At 36.6% G+C, this 20,808-nt stretch overlaps 1 protein-coding gene and 2 pseudogenes across 3 annotated transcripts; 2 read left to right on the forward strand and 1 right to left on the reverse strand.

Moving 5' to 3' along the window:
- Positions 1–134: 134 nt before the first annotated feature.
- LOC111285699 (uncharacterized) lies at positions 135–4,023 on the forward strand (annotated as a pseudogene). The gene is made up of 9 exons (XR_016342638.1): positions 135–427; positions 513–717; positions 1,036–1,126; positions 1,420–1,565; positions 1,658–1,901; positions 2,034–2,138; positions 2,212–2,398; positions 2,845–3,042; positions 3,387–4,023. The product of XR_016342638.1 is annotated as an uncharacterized LOC111285699 (transcript).
- On the forward strand, positions 3,955–15,376 carry LOC111285248 (uncharacterized; annotated as a pseudogene). The gene is made up of 10 exons (XR_016343298.1): positions 3,955–4,071; positions 4,582–4,759; positions 10,311–10,515; positions 10,841–10,931; positions 11,454–11,599; positions 11,986–12,229; positions 12,554–12,658; positions 12,740–12,922; positions 13,575–13,776; positions 14,081–15,376. The product of XR_016343298.1 is annotated as an uncharacterized LOC111285248 (transcript).
- A 2,199-nt stretch (positions 15,377–17,575) lies between these two features.
- Positions 17,576–20,392, reverse strand: LOC111285197 (transcription factor DIVARICATA-like). The gene is made up of 2 exons (XM_022874504.2): positions 18,973–20,392; positions 17,576–18,693 (listed from the first exon to the last, which is right to left on the reverse strand). Exons 1-2 carry the CDS (start codon positions 19,395–19,397, stop codon positions 18,195–18,197), a joined length of 924 nt encoding a protein of 307 aa, XP_022730239.1. The 5' UTR covers positions 19,398–20,392; the 3' UTR covers positions 17,576–18,194.
- Between the last annotated feature and the right edge of the window lie 416 nt (positions 20,393–20,808).

The following is a 20,808-nucleotide window of genomic DNA, read 5'->3' on the forward strand; positions in this document are numbered from 1 at the left end:
GACTAACTGCAATTGTTTATTGCTGAGGACACCGAACATTTACAGGTTAGGTAAACTATACCTTTCAAGAACAGTGGAAGGGAATGGAGAACCACACACTCCAATAAATACCAATATTTGCAACTATTTTAAATATTCCCAGGCAGCTGAATCCTTCCCATTCCAAGCTTTTTAGCTAATTTGAAACCTTCCCATTAAGCCAAAGCCAAAGAAAGATTTCCTCATCCCATCTCTTCCTTTTGGTTGAACCCATCTCTGTTCAACCAAATTGCATCAATGGATTGCATTTACAAGAACCCAAATGTACCCGTAGAGGATCGAGTCAAAGACCTTCTTTCTCGAATGACTCTACAAGAAAAGATTGGTCAAATGACACAGATTGAAAGAAGTGTCGCCACTCCCTCTGTTCTCAAAGACCTGTCCATTGGTATACTTTCTCTTAGGCATTTTCTCGAGTAGTTTGTTGACAATTATGAAAATTGGAAAACAATGATTGGCCCTTTTTTTGGCAGGGAGTATACTGAGTGCTGGAGGAAGTGTGCCGTTTGAGAAAGCATTGTCATCTGATTGGGCTGATATGGTGGACAGGTTGCAGCAGGCACCACTTGAGTCACCGCTCGGAATACCGCTTATATATGGAATTGATGCAGTTCATGGTAACAATAGTGTTTATGGTGCCACTATATTTCCTCACAATGTTGGCCTTGGAGCCACTAGGTTTGTTCCTTCTTTGACCACCTCCCCCTCCCAAAAAAAAAATTTTGTTGTGGTAATTTTAATGTTTTTGATCAATGACAGTGCTGATAAATGAAAAGAAATGAAGATTCTGGTATAAATTTTCCCCAAATCTTAAAGTCCATTAGAATGAAAAAGAAACAGAAAAAAAAATTAAAAAAAAATTTGTTAAACTAGAAGGAACTAGGTATTTTTGTACTTAGCCTTCTTTATTTCCTCCAATTTTTGACAATAAAAGACTCATGGAAGATTATTTAATATATGGTAACAGTATCTCTAATTATTCCAAATATATGATAGAGATGCAGATTTGGCTCAAAGAATTGGGGCTGCAACTGCTCTTGAAGTTAGGGCAAGCGGCATTCACTATACCTTTGCTCCCTGTGTGACTGTAAGTCATTATAAACATAATTGGTCAAACGTTCTTCTATTCTACTGTTTTTGCCTGATTCAATAATTACCAGTCTAAACAAGGAATGCAACTTCACTGATCATCAAATTTCATGTGTCCCTATTACAGGAATATGCTATATCACAGAAGCATTAAAATGATAGTTCCATGTGACTATAGGACATCTTCTGTTCTTGTTTTTGTATCTATACCTTATACTGTTTGTCTCGACACTTCAGTTAAGTTCAAAATAGCAGTTTTCCTGAACAATTTGTTTTAATGGATTATAACAGGTATGCAGAGATCCCAGATGGGGATGATGTTTTGAGAGTTATAGTGAAGACACCGACATTGTTAGAAAAATGACTTCCATTATTACAGGTTTGCAGGGACAGCCACCAGTTGGACACCCGAAGGGCTATCCTTTTGTAGCTGGCAGGTAGATATATTTGTATTGCTGTTCTGTATTAACAGCCGTATACATTATTAGGAACTTGTTGGAATACACTTTTTTGTTTTGCTTGATTCCAGAAACAATGTTATTGCATGTGCCAAGCATTTTGTTGGAGATGGGGGAACAGAAAAGGGTATAAATGAGGGGAATACCACATTATCATATGATGATTTAGAGAGGATCCACATGGCACCATATCTGGACTGCATTTCTCAGGGGTTTTCCACCATTATGGCATCATATTCCAGTTGGAATGGACGTAAACTTCATGCTGACCATTTCCTCTTAACAGAAATTTTGAAAGATGAGCTAGGTTTTAAGGTAGGGAGTCATAATTGTATTCTTTCTATCCTAAATGACCTATAGGTTTATCCTGAAGTGTCTATTATAATAAGGCATTCAGTTGGAAAGTGTATTTAGCATATTTAAATTTCAGGGGAATGTTCTGTTCAGGGTTTTGTGATTTCTGATTGGGAAGCAATTGACCGACTCTGTGAACCTCGAGGCTCAAACTCTTGTTACCGCATTTCTACTGCTGTTAATGCTGGAATTGACATGGTATGGTTTTAGTCTAGTATTAAATTATCTTCTTTGATTCATATCTTCATTCACTGACTGAGAAAATGTTCAGGTGATGGTTCCTCACAGATATAAACAATTCATGGAGGATTTAACATTTCTGATTGAATCAGGGGAGATACAGATGTCCAGGATAGATGATGCTGTTGAACGATTATTGAGAGTGAAGTTTGTTTCTGGTCTTTTTGAATATCCCCTCTCCAATAGATCTCTGCTAGATATTGTTGGCTGAAAGGAAAATTTTGAAGAATTCAGCATCTGATGTATTCACCTAACTCAGAGAGTCCTACAGTGTCTCAACAAACTGAACTATTGGAACATAATTGATTATTTTCTAGCTTTTGAAGGGTGGTTTCTCAACATTTTCCAAGAATTTATTTTATGTTTGTGTGTATGGATTAGTACCGTAGAGTACACAGCAGGTTTTCCAAGATTTGGCATATTTGCTATTCTGGAACCTGTTTCCTAATTTATATATTACATAGATGTTCTGAAGAAGATTCCATTTCTATATTTTATCTGGTCTACTGTAAATATTTTCAGGTTATTTACCTCTAGTTATTTTTAAAAAGCCAAATGCCTTTGGTTACCTAGTTCTACTTTATTTGTATAAATCCTTGTTGATTTTATAGTCGAGAAAGGATGACAGGACATTGAGTACCAACTCTTTTTTTCCTGCAGCAACACAGGGAAATAGCACATGAAGCAGTTCGCAAGTCCTTGGTTCTATTGAAAAATGGAAAGTGCCCAGAAAATCCTTTTCTTCCATTAGATAGAAATGCTCAAAGAATTCTTGTTGCTGGAACACATGCTGATGATCTTGGCTACCAGTGTGGAGGATGGACAGGTACTTGGTATGGAGGCAGTGGCAGAATTACAATTGGTAAGCAGTTATATGGCCCATATGTTCATACCAGACCTCCCACCCCAGAATTTTCTCATCTTGTGCTTTCTGTTTTCTTTCTATTTTTTCTCTTCTCTTTGCTTTCTGATAGTAGATTAGTCGATCATCTGTCATAACCGCAGCCATTCCATTTGTCAACAAAATGCATGCATAGACTCTTGATACTCAGTTTTCACTCACATAAAATATTTGATAAAAGGATTGCATGAATTTATTATGCTTGCTTTTGTATCTTCCAACTGATAATAACCTAGCTGCAACAAGCAATATGATTTGTATTCTCAGTTTATGTAGGCATTGTATTGATGGGTTTATATTTTTAGGCACTACCATCTTGGATGCTATTAGAGAAGCTGTAGGGGACAAAACAGAGGTGATCTATGCTCAATATCCCTCACCAGACTCCTTAGCAGGACAGAACTTCTCTTTTGCCATTGTAGTTGTAGGTGAAACACCTTATGCTGAAACCTTTGGTGACAACCCACAGCTTGTAATCCCCTTCAATGGAAGTGACATAATCAGTTCAGTTGCTGACAGAATCCCCATATTGGCAATCCTGATATCTGGAAGACCTGTAGTTTTAGAGCCGTCAGTTCTGGAAAAAGTGGATGCTTTAGTTGCTGCTTGGTTGCCTGGAAGTGAAGGAAGGGGAATAACAGATGTCGTATTCGGAGATTTTGAATGAGGGTCGACTGCCAATGACATGGTTCAGAAGCATCAAACAGCTTCCAATCAATGCCGGACAGAATTCTTATGACCCTTTGTTTCCTCTCGGTTTTGGATTGACATGCAATAAGGAGAAACCTGTTGACTAAATAACTTCATGGCATGCCAATGGTGTGTATCTTATCAATAATTAAGGAAGAAACATCCATTTAGTAAAGTTATTATATGCTTTTGGACTTCCTCTGTATAATGCTGCAAATAAGTGTGCTCAACCACATTGTCATTCCACCTGAATTCTCCTCTTCTGTTTCCAAAATCATAATTACACCAGTGATGTTGATGGTGATTTAAGGGGTGTTTGCCGAATGGAATTGATAAAAATGGAGGGTTGTTCCAGGTCCCGTCATAAATAGAGATCTCAAGGCATAAAATCACTGCCTCTTCAGGTCGTAACCAAATCCAGACTCCAACTAATGCTAACTATTATGGTATAAACAAGGATGTTAGTAAATGAAAAGTTCAAATGGCAAAACTTGAATAAATTATTAATTCGAGAGCCAAAATTTTTATTTATTGAAAATTGAGGTACCAAATTGCTATTTCCCCATATATTTATAACTACCACCATTTGTCGATTTCTCGCTTTTTTCTTTTTTTTTTTTAATTTTATACTTAATAGAATTAGCATGTCACCAAACTCATATTGGCCTTTGCGTAAATCTCTTGCCATCTTCCACATTTCAATAATTTTTATTTAAAAACCACCCAATACAAGTCAAAGCATAGAAACATTTCTTCTCATCTGCTTTCACTTCCATTTCCAGTTCTGTCTGCTTTTGCCTTAGAGCGTAGTCGGTAGAGGTGAATGGAGTAGAGGAGACAAGTTGCATTTACAAGAACCCAAATGCCCCAATAGAAGATCGAATCAAAGACCTTGTTACTCGGATGACCCTGCAAGAAAAGATTGGTCAAATGACCCAAATCGAGCTCTGTGTTGCTACTTTCTCTGATGTTAGAGACCTCTCCATCGGTACTATCCTCACCTACTTTTACATGAACATGATCCATGCAAATTACATGCTAGACACTTCTTAAAAGCCAAAAGTTCAAACTCTACATGTGTTACTACTCAAATCCCAATTCATCCTGAAATAAGATAATTTCACTCTAACCTTAAGGCATATGCTTTTATTGTTGCGCTTGAAGCAATAATCACAACAATACAGAAGCAATAGACAACAATCAATAATCAAATGCGCAGGAAAAATAAAGCACACCAAGATTTACGTGAAAAACCCTCCAGTGTAGAGGGAAAAACCACGGACCACCAGAAAAATCTTCACTATCAAATAATAGTTATACAAAGTTCTTCTCTAGCTAAAACTAGAGCTAATCAACAACTAGAGAAACAATTGGAGAAATCTCACCAAATAAGTGACTCAACAAATACACCCTGGATTTGTTCCTAGAGAGCTTCAAACCCGATCTTCACCGTTCAAAATGTATAACTCTGAATCATAAACCTCCTGACAAGGTTCCAACTCAATCGGACCACGGATCGACTTCCGTTTAACCAACTCTCCCTTCTCCTTTTTCTCTCTCTGCTTTTCCTGGCTTTTCTTCTTTCTCTACTTGGTTGTCGACACACACCTTAAACAACCCCACCTCTTTTTATTAAGTAGCTAGGGCTCTGTGTAAAGTAAAAGATCAAGGCCAATGGCCTTTACTTGGTCCAAAACCACTTACATGGGACTGGACCCCATTTTCCTAACAATCTCCCCCTCCAGTCCCATTAGAAGGAGATTCATCACCATAACAATTTCATTTGGAACTTACCTTGGCCAGGGAACTCATTCCGGCCAAGTTACTGCAAAGCTCAAGCTTTTCCCTGGGAAGTATCTTAGTCAACATATCTGCCACATTTTTATCAGTATGGACTTTCTTCAATAGCATCTGCTGTTCTTCAATCACTAAACGTAACCAATGATATCTAACATCAATGTGCTTTGTTCTAGCATGGTACATGGTATTCTTACTCAAATCTAAAGCACTCTGGCTATCACAAAATACCACATACTCTTTCTGATTCAACCCCAATTCAAAAAGAAAACGTTTCATCCAAAGCATTTCTTTACATGCTTCAGTTGCTGCAATATAATCAGCTTCTATAGTTGACAAAGCAACACACTTCTGTAACTTAGACTGCCAAGATACAGCTCCTCCTGCAAAAGTGAACAAATACCCTGAAGTAGATTTTCTATCATCAAGATCGCCTGCCATGTCAGCATCAGTAAACCCTTCTAGAATTGGTTGTGAAACTCCATAAGTCAAACACATTTTTGAGGTACCCCTCAAATATCTAAAAATCCATTTTACTGCTTCCCAGTGAACCTTCCCTGGATTAGAAAGAAATTTGCTCACTACACCAACTGCATGAGCAATGTCAGGCCTTGTACAAACCATAAGATACATTAAAGAACCGACTGCAGAAGAATAAAGAATACTAGACATAGCTAGTTGCTCTTCCTTAGACACTGGACAAGATTTCTTACTTAGATGAAAATGGTTGGTAAGTGAACTGCTAACTGATTTAGCATGTTGCATGTTGAATCTACCAAGCACTCGTTCAACATATTTTTCCTGTGACAACCACAGCTTTTCAGCTCTCCTATCTCGGATAATATCCATACCAAGAATCTGCTTTGCTGGACCTAAATCCTTCATATCAAAGGACTTAGACAATTGTTCTTTCAACCTGCAAACTATACTAGCATCTTGTCCTACAATCAACATATCATCAACATATAATAATAGGATAATGAAGTTACCATTAGAGAATTATTTAATATACACACAAGAATCCGCTGCTGTTCTTTTATAGCTATGACTCACCATAAAAGAATCAAACTTTTTGTACCACTGTCGCGGAGCTTGTTTCAAGCCATACAAGCTTTTCTTCAATTTGCAAACTAAGTACTCTTTCCCTTTCACTTCAAAACCCTCAGGCTGATTCATATAAATGTCCTCCTGCAAATCACCATGCAAAAATACAGTTTTAACATCAAGTTGCTCAAGCTCAAGATTCAAACTAGCTGCCAATCCCAGTACCACTCGAATAGAACTCATTTTTACAACTGGAGCAAAAATCTCATCAAAATCGATGCCTGATTTCTGAGAAAAACCTTTTACTACCAATCGAGCTTTGTACCTCACTAGTTTGTCACCATCCTTTTTCAACTTGAACACCCATTTATTCTTTAATGGCCTCTTTCCTGTTGGAAGTTTAACAAGATCATAAGTACCATTCTTTCGCAATGACTCCATCTCTTCTTTCATTACTTTTAATCAGTGCTCTCTATCCGGAGTAGCCTGCACATCTTGAAAGCTTTCTGGCTCCCCTTCACTGGTAACTAAAATAAAATCTGAACTTGGATACCTGGTAGATGGTCTGCGCTCTCTAGTAGATCTCCTAGGCTGAGACTCTACATCACTTGATGCCGAAGGTAGCTCCCCCTGCTCAACACTCTCAGGTAGAGAGGATTGCTCTCCCTGCTCAAAACTAATAGCATCTGGCTCATCACCAACTGTAGCTGGCTCATCCATATCCCCAAGTTCTGTTTCTGGCTCATTTTCACCATCTGTGGCTCTTTCCTGTGAAATCCCTGTCGGTGTTGAAACATCACACTCAACAGTAACTCGTGTAGTCTTCTCATTTTTCTCAAGATCTGCTATGGTTTCTTTTTCATGAAAGATCACATCTCTGCTTCTGACTGTCTTTCTCTTTACTGGATCCCATACCCTGTAGCTAAATTCCTCATCACCATATCCTACAAACACACACTGTGTAGCTTTACTGTCAAGCTTTGATCTCTGCTCTTTCGACACATGCATGAATGCTTTACACCCAAAAATTTTTAAGTGAGAGTATGAAGCATCTTTTCCTGTCCACACTCTTTCTGGAATGTCAAAGCCCAAAGGAACTGATGGTGACCTGTTAAGTAAATAACAAGCTGTGTTGACTGCTTTACCCCAGAATGGCTTTGGTAATTTTGCCATCCTCAACATACATCTGACTTTTTCCACAATGGTGCGATTCATTCTTTCAGCTATACCATTATGCTGCGGTGTTCCAGGTTCTGTCATCTCATGCCTGATCCCATGCTTTGAGCAATACTCTTCAAAGCTTTTAGATGTGTATTCCCCACCATTATCAGTTCGAATACACTTCAAGGGTAACCCTGTCATCCTTTCAACTATGGCATGAAATTTTTGAAAATACTGCAGTACCTGACTTTTATATTTCAACATATACACCCAAGTCTTACGTGAAGCATCATCAATAAAAGTAACAAAATATCTGCTACCACCTAATGACTCAACTTCAATGGGACCACATACGTCAGAATAAATTAATTCCAATCTATTTTCTTTTCTCTGAGAACTTTTACGAAAAGAAACTCTATGATGCTTACCAAACAAACAATAATCACATGAATCGAGAGACATACCTTTGGTCAAGGGAATGAGAGAGTGCCTTGCCAAAACCTGTAACCCTTTTTCACTCATATGTGCCAGCCTCCTGTGCCACAAGTTTGCTGAAGCATCATTTTCAACGGTATTTACCTGGTTACCGTTCAATTGCATCCATGTCTTATACATTGTGCAGCATAATTTTCCCCTTGCAACTACCATAGATCCTTTGAGAAGCTTCCACTGTCCATTCTTTTGTCGACTTTCATATCCCTCCTTATCAAGGACATTAATAGCAAACAAGTTCATTCTCATATCTGGAATGTGTCTGACATCCCTCAAAGTCAACATGCAGCCTGTACTGGTTTGTACAACAATATCACCAATCCCAATAATCTGTGACACACTCTTGTTTCTCATCTTGGTACAACCAAAGTCTCCTGCTTTGTAAGTTGTAAACAACTCTCTCTTAGGAACACAATGATATGCCGCTCCTGTGTCAACTATCCACTCAATACCGGGATCACTAACATGATTACAATCACCATGTGTACAAATCAAAGTAATTGAATCACTATCTGAATTCACTGCTGCAACATTGCCATCATCTGAACTCTTGCCTTTCTCATCTTTTCGCTCTTGCTTTAAGATTCTACAATTTCATTTTATATGACCCGCCTTACCATAATGGAAACACTTCACTTTACCTCTAGACTTGGATCTATGTTTAGACTTACCACGGCCTTTTGAGTCCTGACCTCTGTCGATGTTTCTACCCCTGTTCTCTGTGACCAGAGCTTGATTCTCAGGGTCTACATCTTTTCGCCTCGCTTCTTCATTAAGCATACTGTCCTTTACCATCTCCAATGTCACCTTATAATCAGGAGCTGAATTAAGAACAATCACAACTAGAGTATTCCAGCTGTCTGGCAATGAACCCAAAAGAAATAATGCCTTCATTTCATCATCCATCTTAAGTTCCATAGTAGTCATCCGATTAAATATATCTTGAAAATCACTCAAGTGCTCTGTAACAGATCGTCCATCCCTGTACTGTAAAGTTGCAATCTTCTTGACAAGCATAACTTTATTCATACCTGTTTTTCTCTCATACAATGCTGCCAATTTTTCCCAAACAATGTGAGCATCTGACTCCTGCGCTACATGATGAAACATGCTGATATCAACCCATTTTCTGATTGTAGCCAGCGTCTTTCTACCTAGCTTTTTCCAGCTTTCATCTTTCATATCTGTTGGTTTAGTCGAATCACCCAATACTGGCTCATACAAATCTTTGCAGTATAGATGATCTTCCATCATAGGCTTCCAAATTGAATAATTTGATGCTGTCAATTTTATCATGGAACCTGTATCACCCTCCATGATCTCAAACAGAATTTACTTCTATCCTGGGTTGCTTCTGTATCGATGTCTCAAAATAACTCTCGCTCTGATACCACTTGTTGCGCCTGAAGCAATAATCACAACAATACAGAAGCAATAGACAATAATCAATAATCAAATGCGCAGGAAAAATAAAGCACACCAAGATTTACGTGAAAAACCCTCCAGTGTAGAGGAAAAAATCACGGGCCACCAGAAAAATCTTCACTATCAAATAATAGTTATACAAAATTCTTCTCTAGCTAAAACTAGAGTTAATCAACAACTAGAGAAACAATTGGAGAAATCTCACCAAATAAGTGACTCAACAAATACACCCTGGATTTTTTCCTAGAGAGCTTCAAACCCGATCTTCACCGTTCAGAATGTATAACTCTGAATCATAAACCTCCTGACAAGGTTTCAACTCAATCGGACCACGGATCGACTTCCGTTTAACCAACTCTCCCTTCTCCTTTTTCTCTCTCTGCTTTTCCTGGCTTTTCTTCTTTCTCTGCTTGGTTGTCGACACACACCTTAAACAACCCCACCTCTTTTTATTAAGTAGCTAGGGTTCTGTGTAAAGTAAAAGATCAAGGCCAATGACCTTTACTTGGTCCAAAACCACTTACATGGGACTGGACCCCATTTTCCTAACATCTATTTCTATGTTCTTTTCAGGTTTTTTTCTTTTTCATGCAATGATTGGTGGACTATATATTTTGTAGGCGGTATGATCAGTGGTGCAGGAAAAGGGCCTTTAGAGAAAGCAATGCCATCCGATTGGGCAGATAAGGTTGACAGGTTTCAGCAGGCTGCACTTGATTCAAGGCTTAGAATACCCCTTATATATGGGATTGATGCGGTTCATGGTAATAACAGATTCTATGGTGCCACTATATTTCCTCACAATATTGGCCTTGGAGCCACGAGGTAAGTTGCATCTTTAACCCCAAAGTTGAATTATGAATAACCATTCTGTTTTTATCAATCACAATGCTGATAAAACCAAAGACATGAAGATTTTGATACAAATTTCCCCAAGTCATATAGGAAAATGGAGGGGGAAGGGGGAGGAAAAAGAGTTTCGATCTAAAATAAACTAGACTAATCACTTATCAGAAGAATACATTTAACTTTCTTTTTATGTCTCCTTTTAACAGCAAATACCGGTTAATTTGAAGAAAAGGTAGGGACTAATAAAAATATGGTATCAATATTTCCTAAATTTCTAATTAGTTTTTGAAAATTGCAATAGAGATGCAGATTTGGTTCAAAGGATTGGAGCTGCAGTAGCTCTTGAAGTCAGGGCAAGTGGCATTCACTTTAGCTTTGCTCCCTGTGTCGCTGTAAGTCGTTATAAATGTAATTGGTCAAATCTTCTTTTTTTTGAAGTGGTTGCATTCCTTAAATTGACTTCTGATGTGAAATCGAATAGAATACCAATAATTTACTTCAATAATGACAATTAAACTTCTTTTGTCCGTATTGCAAAAATATGAATAGTAAAGGAAACTTTTTTCCCTGCTTTAAGTTGCTGTAGCTCCTTTTACTGCCATGAAATATCATATTTGCTTTCAATTTTCCAAGTTATTTCCTATAAGGAATGATAGTAATGTTTTAGCCTTCTGAAGCTCAGTCTTGGTGCATACTTGAACATTTCAATAATCAATCATGTCTTAATTGAAAATCAGATGAACCAAATGCTTGTTTGTGACTCTTAACTGGATATTTGATATCATATTAGTGCTCAAATTACAAGTTCCATGTAATATTGGATTATCTGTTCATTATATTCTTTTATCTGAAGCTTTATTTTGACTCTAGAAAACCAATTTGTCTGAGCAGTTTTGTTCATTGGGTTGTGACAGGTATGCAGAGATCCTAGATGGGGAAGATGCTATGAGAGTTTCAGTGAAGACACTAACATTGTTAGAAAGATGACTTCCATTATTTCAGGTTTACAGGGACAGCCACCGGTGGGACATCCCAAGGGCTATCCTTTTGTAGCTGGAAGGTTTTGCCTACTCATTTTCAATTTGATTAGTTTCAAAAACAAAATATTTCCATTATAAATCTTGCTAAATTTTAGAGTCTTAGACTTGTTAGAGATTAAGGAAAATCTAAAAATATCTGTTCAACAGATGCCATCAAAGCATGGGCAATAAAGCATTTCATTTCAACTAAAGCATGTATGAATCAAGGTCTTTCCCTTGTCACATCATTTTATAATATACTGTGTCGGTTTACAGTTTCGTTTTCATAAGAACTTGGCAGGATCTTTAATCATCTTTTCACCTCTGCCTGTCATGCACAATATATATTTCTAATAAATTCCTGTTTAGCACTTATCTAACATATGCAATATCATTGGAACTTAATGATTTACTTATTTGATTCCAGATACAATGTTATTGCATGTGCCAAGCATTTTGTTGGAGATGGAGGTACAGAAAAGGGTATAAATGAGGGAAATACCATATCATCATACAATGATTTAGAGACGATCCACATGGCACCTTATCTCGACTGTCTTTATCAGGGAGTTTCAACAGTTATGGCATCTTATTCTAGTTGGAATGGATGTAAACTTCATGTTCATCATTTCCTCTTGACAGAAATTTTGAAAGACAAACTAGGTTTTAAGGTAGAGAATTTATTTGTACTATATCCTAAATAGCATTTCAGTTGCTATTAGCCACCTCAGCGATCACCATTTTTTTTTTATTGGAATGGGAGTTTTCTTCTTTTCTTATTGTTCTAGAGAGGAGGAAGAGGCAATCCACTTACACTTATGTAAGTCTGGAATTGAAATTGTTCCACATAGATGAAGAATCTTTAGTTAAAATGGTTGAGTAATAGCTCAGTTAAATAAGTGATACTTGGTTTCAGTCTTGCTAAGGTTGCATTGCATGCACATAGGGAAATTTTATTTATATCTAGATAAACTTTTGGGAAATTTCTGTGGCAGGGTTTTGTGATTTCGGATTGGAAAGCACTTGACAGACTTAGCGAACCTAGAGGCTCAAACTATCGCCATTGTGTTTATACTGCCATTAATGCTGGAATTGACATGGTATAATTTGGAGCCAAACAAAAAGGAGTCTTTCTTGGATTCATATCTTTATTTACTCTCAACTGACTAAAACATATGCAGGTGATGGTGCCTCTTAGATATAAGCAATTTATTGAGGATTTGACATCCCTGGTGGAATCAGGGGAGATACAAATGTCCAGGATAGATGATGCTGTTGAAAGAATACTGAGAGTGAAGTATGTTGCTGGTCTTTTTGAATATCCCTTCTCTGACAGATCTCTGCTAGATACGGTTGGCTGCAAGGTAGTATTTTTAGAATTCGGCATTTAAGTTATTAGCCTCAATCATAATTGATATGCTCTTCTTGGACTATGAAAAGTTTCTCCAATGTCTCACCACACTGAATTTCTTGGAATATAATTGATTGTTTTCTAGTTCTAAAAATATACCAAGAATTTGTTTTTTAAGAATTGGTATATAAATCAATTGCCCAATTAATTTTCCAATAATTTGTTTTATGTTTGTTTTCTTTGATGAAATAAAATGACATAAACATGAACCTATTAGAATAAGGATCATTGAGTGTGGAGGAAAAGTTCAAAGAGGACGCAATGACGAAAATGCTGGATCTCAGGGTGCTCAAAAACCTTTATGGTAATAGGGGTAAGGTATCCCATTATTGAGCACTTGGACCCAAACCTAGGATCTCCACCTCTCCCTACATCTAAACTAGGCGGCCATGGGGATCCCAATTATCTAGAGCAATAAGTGGCTGCAGTTGTTTGACCTTTTAAATGCAAATTTTATTGCTGTCAGCTGCTGTAGATACTGAATGTCTTATCTAATACTACAGTATTTGTAAAAATCTTTGTTGATTTTCTACCTTTTGTAGATTCACTTAGTTGATTTTCTAACCTTTTATAGATTCACCGTCACCTCGATGATTTTCCTGCAGCTGCACAGGGAACTAGCCCGTGAAGCCGTTCGCAAGTCCTTAGTTCTATTGAAGAATGGAAAGAACCCAGGAAAGGCCTTCCTTCCATTGGAGAAAAATGTTAAAAGGGTTCTTATTGCAGGAACACATGCTGACAATCTCGGATACCAGTGTGGGGGGTGGACACGTTACTGGCAGGGAAGCAGTGGCAGGATTACAATTGGTAAGCAATTATCTCAACCATATTTTCTTCTCCTCTACTAAACCCCACCCCCTTAACTCCCCAGTACAGTTGAGTAATTGGTTTGGAAACTCTAGTTTTGATCAGTTTAAGGAAGTTAGATACTATTTTCAATAACTTTGGCTCCCCTTCGCCATATCCAATCCCCCAAAACAAAAGAGAAAAATGGAAAACATGTGGAGTTCTCTTTTAAATGTTCAACATCTTTGTTTGTTCGAATTTTAACTCCAAGGTTTGATCTGATACCACTACTTTAAAAAGAATATATGGTTCTATTTCTTTTTAGGCACAACAATTTTGGATGCATTCAGAGAAGTCATGGGAGACAAAACAGAGGTGATTTATGAAAAGTATCCTTCGCCAGACACCTTTGCTGGGCAGAACTTTTCTTTCGCCATTGTAGCTGTTGGTGAAGAACCATATGCAGAGTCTGCGGGAGACAATTCGGAGCTAATAATCCCCTTAAATGGAAGTGAGTTACTAAGTAGTGTTGCTGACAGAATCCCCACATTGGCAATCCTGATATCTGGAAGACCTTTGGTTATAGAGCCATGGCTTTTGGAAAAAGTGGATGCTCTGGTTGCTGCTTGGTTACCCGGAACAGAGGGTAGGGGAATAACTGATGTAGTTTTTGGAGACTATGAATTTGAGGGTCAATTACCAATTTAGGACAATCAAACAGCTGCCAATAAGCAGTACTGGAAACAATTCATATGATCCATCGTTTCCCCTTGGCTTTGGATTGACATGCAGCAAGGAGAAACCTTAGGCTAAATGATTTCATGGCCCAGCCCAGCAGTGCCTGCTCTTTTTTTTTTTTTTTTAACAATAAGGGCAAAATCATTTGGTCCATGAGCAAATTTCATCCCTGATTTTGCCATTTTGGACTTGTCCTGAAAGGCTGCCCATCAATGAACTCAACCAAATTGTTGTTGCACTTCAATCTGTCACAGTTTCCAAGTCACAATTATGTGAATGATGTCTGGGGGCCTGTCTCTCCTTTTTCTTGATGTTGATTTATGGTGTTTTCAGTAGCATAAATCAAGTTGACATCTTAGAATGCGTGGATGCATTTCTCAGGATGGAATTGATCCAAAAGAAAGGGTATTTTTGGGTCTTACCTAATAACGAGAAATCTCTGGAACAGAACTGATGCCGCCTCAGATTCTTAACCAAATCCCATACTCCATCTAATAATACTAATGGGTAATGTCCAATGGTATATAAATGTCCCTTCTGTTTTATCATTTTCTATTGTCCTAAGATGCCTCAAAATACATTGTTGTATTCTAATTTGTTTCACCTGAAACAGTATACAATCTTGTAAGGTTTGACTGCACTGATTAATGGTACTGAGATCTAAGTATTACATCTGATTTTTTTTTTCCCTCCATCATATTTTTTCTTTCTTTGAAATGTAACAAAAAACCCCATCATTACAGATCAGTTGTGGGCCAGCTTAGATAAATACCCTCCTGTCAATGTAGCTGCAGATAAGAGCTACACTTACAAACATCAGTTGTTTTAGTTTTATTTCCCAAGCAGAAGCATTATAATAGAAGAATCAGAATAATGTTCAGAAAACAATAGAAACAAGATCAACCGATAGTGTTAAGTTATGACATAATATGTGGTCATAAGGTGCTTTTTTTTTCCCCCATCAACTTGCAGAAAGACTTTTCCTTTAAAAAAAGATGAATCTCAGTTTAGTCAATCCAACTTTAAAAAACCTCAAATTTAACTTAATTGATTTATACATTCAATTCTAGAATTCAAATACTAGCCCTTATAGTTCCTTTCCCTGTGCCAAGCAAGGGGACGACCATCTTGGGTCATGTCCTCCCTGTATTCTTTGCTTGTTGTGTGGGTCTGAATATTACAATATGCCAGCCACTTTGGGTGGGTGCCTTCTGCATAGTAAAAAACAGAAGCTAGTACTAACAAAACACTAAATGACAACTTAAAGAAAAGGTATGAGGAATGGGAATAGCACACGGAATTGAACTTTGATTTTACCATTTGTCATTTATGTTGAAATACAAACACATGAACAAAATAAAGAGCTACAAGAACTTGCAGTAATGCCCTACATACAAATAGTCACATGATTAAACCCACAATCAGATATGGCGACAGTGTCACTGCATGTCAGTGCGGAGTATCTGTGTGCGTGTGTGAACACAGATGGGAAGGGAAAAAGAAATGTAAAGTTAAACAATCATGGCCATGGAGGCAACTAATAAGTTGAATGTTTATTGACATTTATAATTAAGTTACTTTTGATTGATCCATCATCATTGTTGTTTTGAACTCCGTTCAATGCCACAATTGATTCATAAGCAGATTTTTTATGTTTCACTGAGAGAAAAAGGAGTTTAAACCCAACTTGATTAGATGAAGGGAAATGGGGTTACTTCAATGAACTTTATGGATGTATTAGTTCATCATCATTGTTGCTTTGTCTTACTAAATGATCAAAATCATTAGTTCAAATCAGCACTTGATTAGGGAGAAGATTCCTTTTCTTTTCTCAAAGAATGAAAGAAAATTTTGAGGTCAATGGAATTTCCACTATAAAAGGAATCTTTTATTGTGATTAAGGGAAAAGGTGAAGAAACTGTTTTCTACCTGACGAAAAGCTTTAATGGTTTGTCTCCACGAAGGAGCTCATAATTTGAGCTTAAGATTTAGAAACAAGTGGAATCTTTATTTTATTAATCAAGTTGATTTCATCCGTACGCTTAGTATCACAAAATCATGATGATTTCATAGGCTTAACAAGATCAGTTGAGCTCTATGAATCATAGACACATACACGATATATGAATTCTACACCATATGAATGCGAGAACGTAGTAATTTTTAGAAAATTAGATCACGGCTATGACAATAAAAAATATTTTATATATTATAATCATTTGCTAAAAATTATATGAGCAACATTAAGTGAAGAAAAACTGACGATAAACACGATAATAAAATAACATAAAATATCATTATCTGCATAAGAATTGTTTTTTTTTTTTTGTCTCATTTGACTAAATTCAATATGTATTCGACATATCGAAAAGGTCACGCGATTATGCATGTCTGTGCTTTATAGGTTGAGCAAATGGAAGATCAAAGGAAAGAGATATCTTAAATAGCATACTTTAAAAGGGTTTTACAACAAAAGATGAACCACAAATTATATAAATAAGCTAGGAAATCAACAGGGTAATCTGACCTGAATCTTGCTTTTATACGCTATATTCTCCTAGTGTAACCAATAATATATACTTTAAGCAGGAACCTTCCTCTTATGGAAAAGGATCTCTTAATAAAGATCTCATTGGGTTACCAAGAATGAAAGAAGTATTCAAGAATATGATGCTTAAGTTAGTGGAAATCGGAGTCAGCCTCGACTAAGATTTGTAGGTTAGGAACAGTCAAGTAGGCCATCCGAAGTGTACGAAAATGGGGTAGTGCAATAGTCTAAAGAAGTTTGAATAGTGAAGCGGGCAATCTTATACTATGAAATTCCAAAACAAGTGCCCTATGACTCAAGCCAATTTGAGTTCGAGTATCCAGTGGGCTATATTTAACTTTTGTTCACTAAAATAATGGAGTATCTAAACCAGTTCAAAAATGTGCAGTTACCTACCTTGAAAACCTTGCAACTTATAGATTATAACTTTTGCCCTTGATTTCAGGCATAGCAGTAAATTTTGAAGTTTCATGTACTCTTGGAAATTTGGAATCATTGGTTTGAATCTAATGACCAAGATTTACAACATGGAGCTGCCAAAAGTCAACAACTAGATTGATTAACATCTAAAAACGTGAAAACAAACATTTCTAAAATATTTACAACCAGTCATGCCTAAAACAGTCGAAACTTTCAACTTCTGATTGTAGATGCTTATTCGTTAACTTCATTCTTCATGTGAGCCTGCAATTTCAAGTTCCAACCGTACTTGGTGATGCATATATCATGGACTCCAATATTATCTTTGGGTAATCTTCTCTTATGCTTCAAATCATATTCCTAGACTCTAAGACAACTTTATTCATAACAAATATCCAGCTTGTTCTTCTGAGCTCACCACTATCACCACATAACATAGCAATTTGATCAAAGGACAATCAGATTCAACTACAGAATCTTAAATACAAGGGAAATTCATGTTTGAGAATCTCCTTCAAAGTTTCATATTTCACAGTCTAAATTCCTAGCAAAACTCAATCCTATCCCCTCGGGTTTGAAGGTTAAGGACTAAACTCGAGTTCTTGATAATATATTCACATAAAACCATGCACAAAAGACAGCCATGTAAAAAAGCACAAAAGACAGCTAATACTAATCGACTTAAGGAAGACATGGCTTATCTAGCCAAGAGAAATTCGGAACAGTTGTTGTCTCATCCTTGAGGATATTGCTGTGCCGACTGCATCTGAAAAACCAAATTTTGAGGTCCAAAATAAGACTCATGAGCAACACTTCTGTGCAGACTCTGCCCCCGCATTTTTAATCCATAGGAGGGAATCCCATAAGGAGAGGACATTAACATATTTCCTTGCGTTGAATTGAAAGCCATTGTTGCCCCACTGCAAGGCTGATTCCATTGAAAATGTGTTCTGGGCATGGCAGCAGAATTGGGCTGCTGAATGAGCACTGAAGACTGCTCCGGTGAAGGAGCTCCCTTATTGTCCGGTGACGGAGTCCTTGTGTCATTGAGATTGACAGTTGTTATGTCATGAATGCTAGCTCTTCTCTTATCCTTCCCTCCTGAAAGCTGCCTGATGAAATACTTCTGAGCATGACTAGCCACTTGAGTCGGTGTTCTAGTGACAACAAAATTGCGGGAGATATTTCTCCAATCCCCTTTGCCATATTTCTTTAGGCCCATTAGAAACAATCTGTGAAAAATCCATGAACACTCTTGTCAATAAAATGCAAGTTAAACATAAATTAATTAAGCAAATTATCACTCAAACATCTCAACTAAAATCGCTATAATAGATTTATTACATGTTACATATAAAACTGAAAGTATGGCTGATACAAACAGAAAATGAAGGTCATTAAAAGAATTAGTACAATTATAATTTGTCATAAATTGCTAGAATTTTTCACTGTCATTGAACAGCATTTAAATCAATAATATAAGCAGAACAAATTTCAAGGCAAAAACATACTTATGCTCCTCTTCTGTCCAAGGAACCCCCTTCTTCCTCTCCTGCTCCACAGGCCTGCCTGATGAAGATCTCTTTCCACCAAGTACATATGACTGTTTCAATCCATCATAGCCATGGCTATTCACCCAATCCAATGTGAATGGAGAGGTGTTGTATCCAGGAATTGGAACCAGCCCAGCTTCTATACTGCTAACATCAGCTTCTAAGTCTCTATACTGCTTGATTACATCTCCTACCGTCTTTCCCGGGATCATCGCAGCCACTTTCTGCCAGCGATCAGGAGTATCCTTATCGTAGACCGCCAAGGCATTCTCGAATATCTTGTTCTCTGCTGATGTCCATTTCGTGCTCTTACCCTCTTCAATAAACCAATTTGTGCTAGAGAGATAAGATGTCGGCGACAGAATTTCCATTTCCCACTTCATAACATCAAATTTAAGCACAAAATACTACCAAAACATGAAAGTTTTATTCAAACAAAGTTCCGAATTCACTGATCGTTTCAGATGATTGATCACTTTGAGAATGGAATTTCGGTTATAGCATTGAAAACAGGGCAAAAACAGAGAAAGAAACGACAAGGGAAAATGCAGAGGGGTAGGGGGCATCAAAGGAAAAATATCTGCGTTAAATCAGGAAGCATTTGCAAGGAATCAGAATACTTTTTTTCAGTGTGTAGGCAATCCCTGAGGAATCTAGAAAAGACCCACTTCCAAAAGAAAACAAGAATTTCAAAGAAAATCTACAAAATCAAGTGCCATTCAAAGTAAAAACACTCAAATTAAGATCTAAAACAGTGAATTTCCAAAACTACCAACAAAAGAAATGTAAAAGACTAAAAGAGCAAATACCCAGGAATAATTGAAGGAAACTGGAATATGAACTCTCTATATTTTATAACAGAAATGAGAAAATATTTTCTTAATAACTTTTTTTTCTTTTGCTATACTGAGTAGTTTATAACTGAAAACTAACACTGAACTTGAACTTCCTTGGTAACCCCATTAGGCAAAAAGTGAGAAGCTGATCAGGTGAACCCAAAAAAAAGCCTGGAAATGAAAACCCAATTGGGAAAAAAAAAAAACTGAATCGAATAGAGAAGCACCGAGGAAAGCTGAGAAAAGATCTGTTGTTTCTTCCTTTTACACTGAGGAATGAACAATAGAGAAGAAAGAAGCGAAGGAAAAAAAAAAGGGCAAACCAAGCTCAAAAAGCAAAGCTACCAAGCTTCAAGGAATGAATCTAAAATTTGTTAAAATCTTTGGGGGAAGAGAGAGAAGAACCAAATTAGGAAGAGAAACAGAAAAAAGCAGAGGGAGAAGGTGGTGGTCTGTGATTGGAGAGTATGGGGTTATTGGATACTTCAACTCATGAAAAGTTCTTATTAAAATAGACAATACACATTCTCTCTCTTTGCTCTTTAATTTTTTTTTCTGTTACATTATAAATATTCCAATATTTTATGCTATGAAAAAAGATTTAAAAATATCTTCACTTTTTATTTTATTTTATTTTTTAATTTTCAATTTTAAACGTCATCTCCTTTTTTTATTCTGTTTTTTTTATATAAATGATATCTCAATTTAAAAATATAAAATTTTAAAATTATTAAATTTAATTTTTTAAATATAATTATATAAATTAATTAAATTAAATCACAATTTTTATTTTTTTCATCAGATAAGAGATAAGACTAAAAATCTCTCTATTTTTTTTGTTCATCTTATTTTTTGAGATATCTCAAAATTATATTTTTTTAATATTTAAAAGTTTTATTTTTATATTTTAAAATTATTTTTATGATTTTTTATTTTTTATATTAAAAAATAAAAAATT

This window comes from Durio zibethinus, chromosome 6 (assembly GCF_047325235.1).
Source record: "Durio zibethinus cultivar Kanyao isolate XHJ-2024 chromosome 6, ASM4732523v1, whole genome shotgun sequence".
Classification (NCBI taxonomy): domain Eukaryota; kingdom Viridiplantae; phylum Streptophyta; class Magnoliopsida; order Malvales; family Malvaceae; genus Durio; species Durio zibethinus.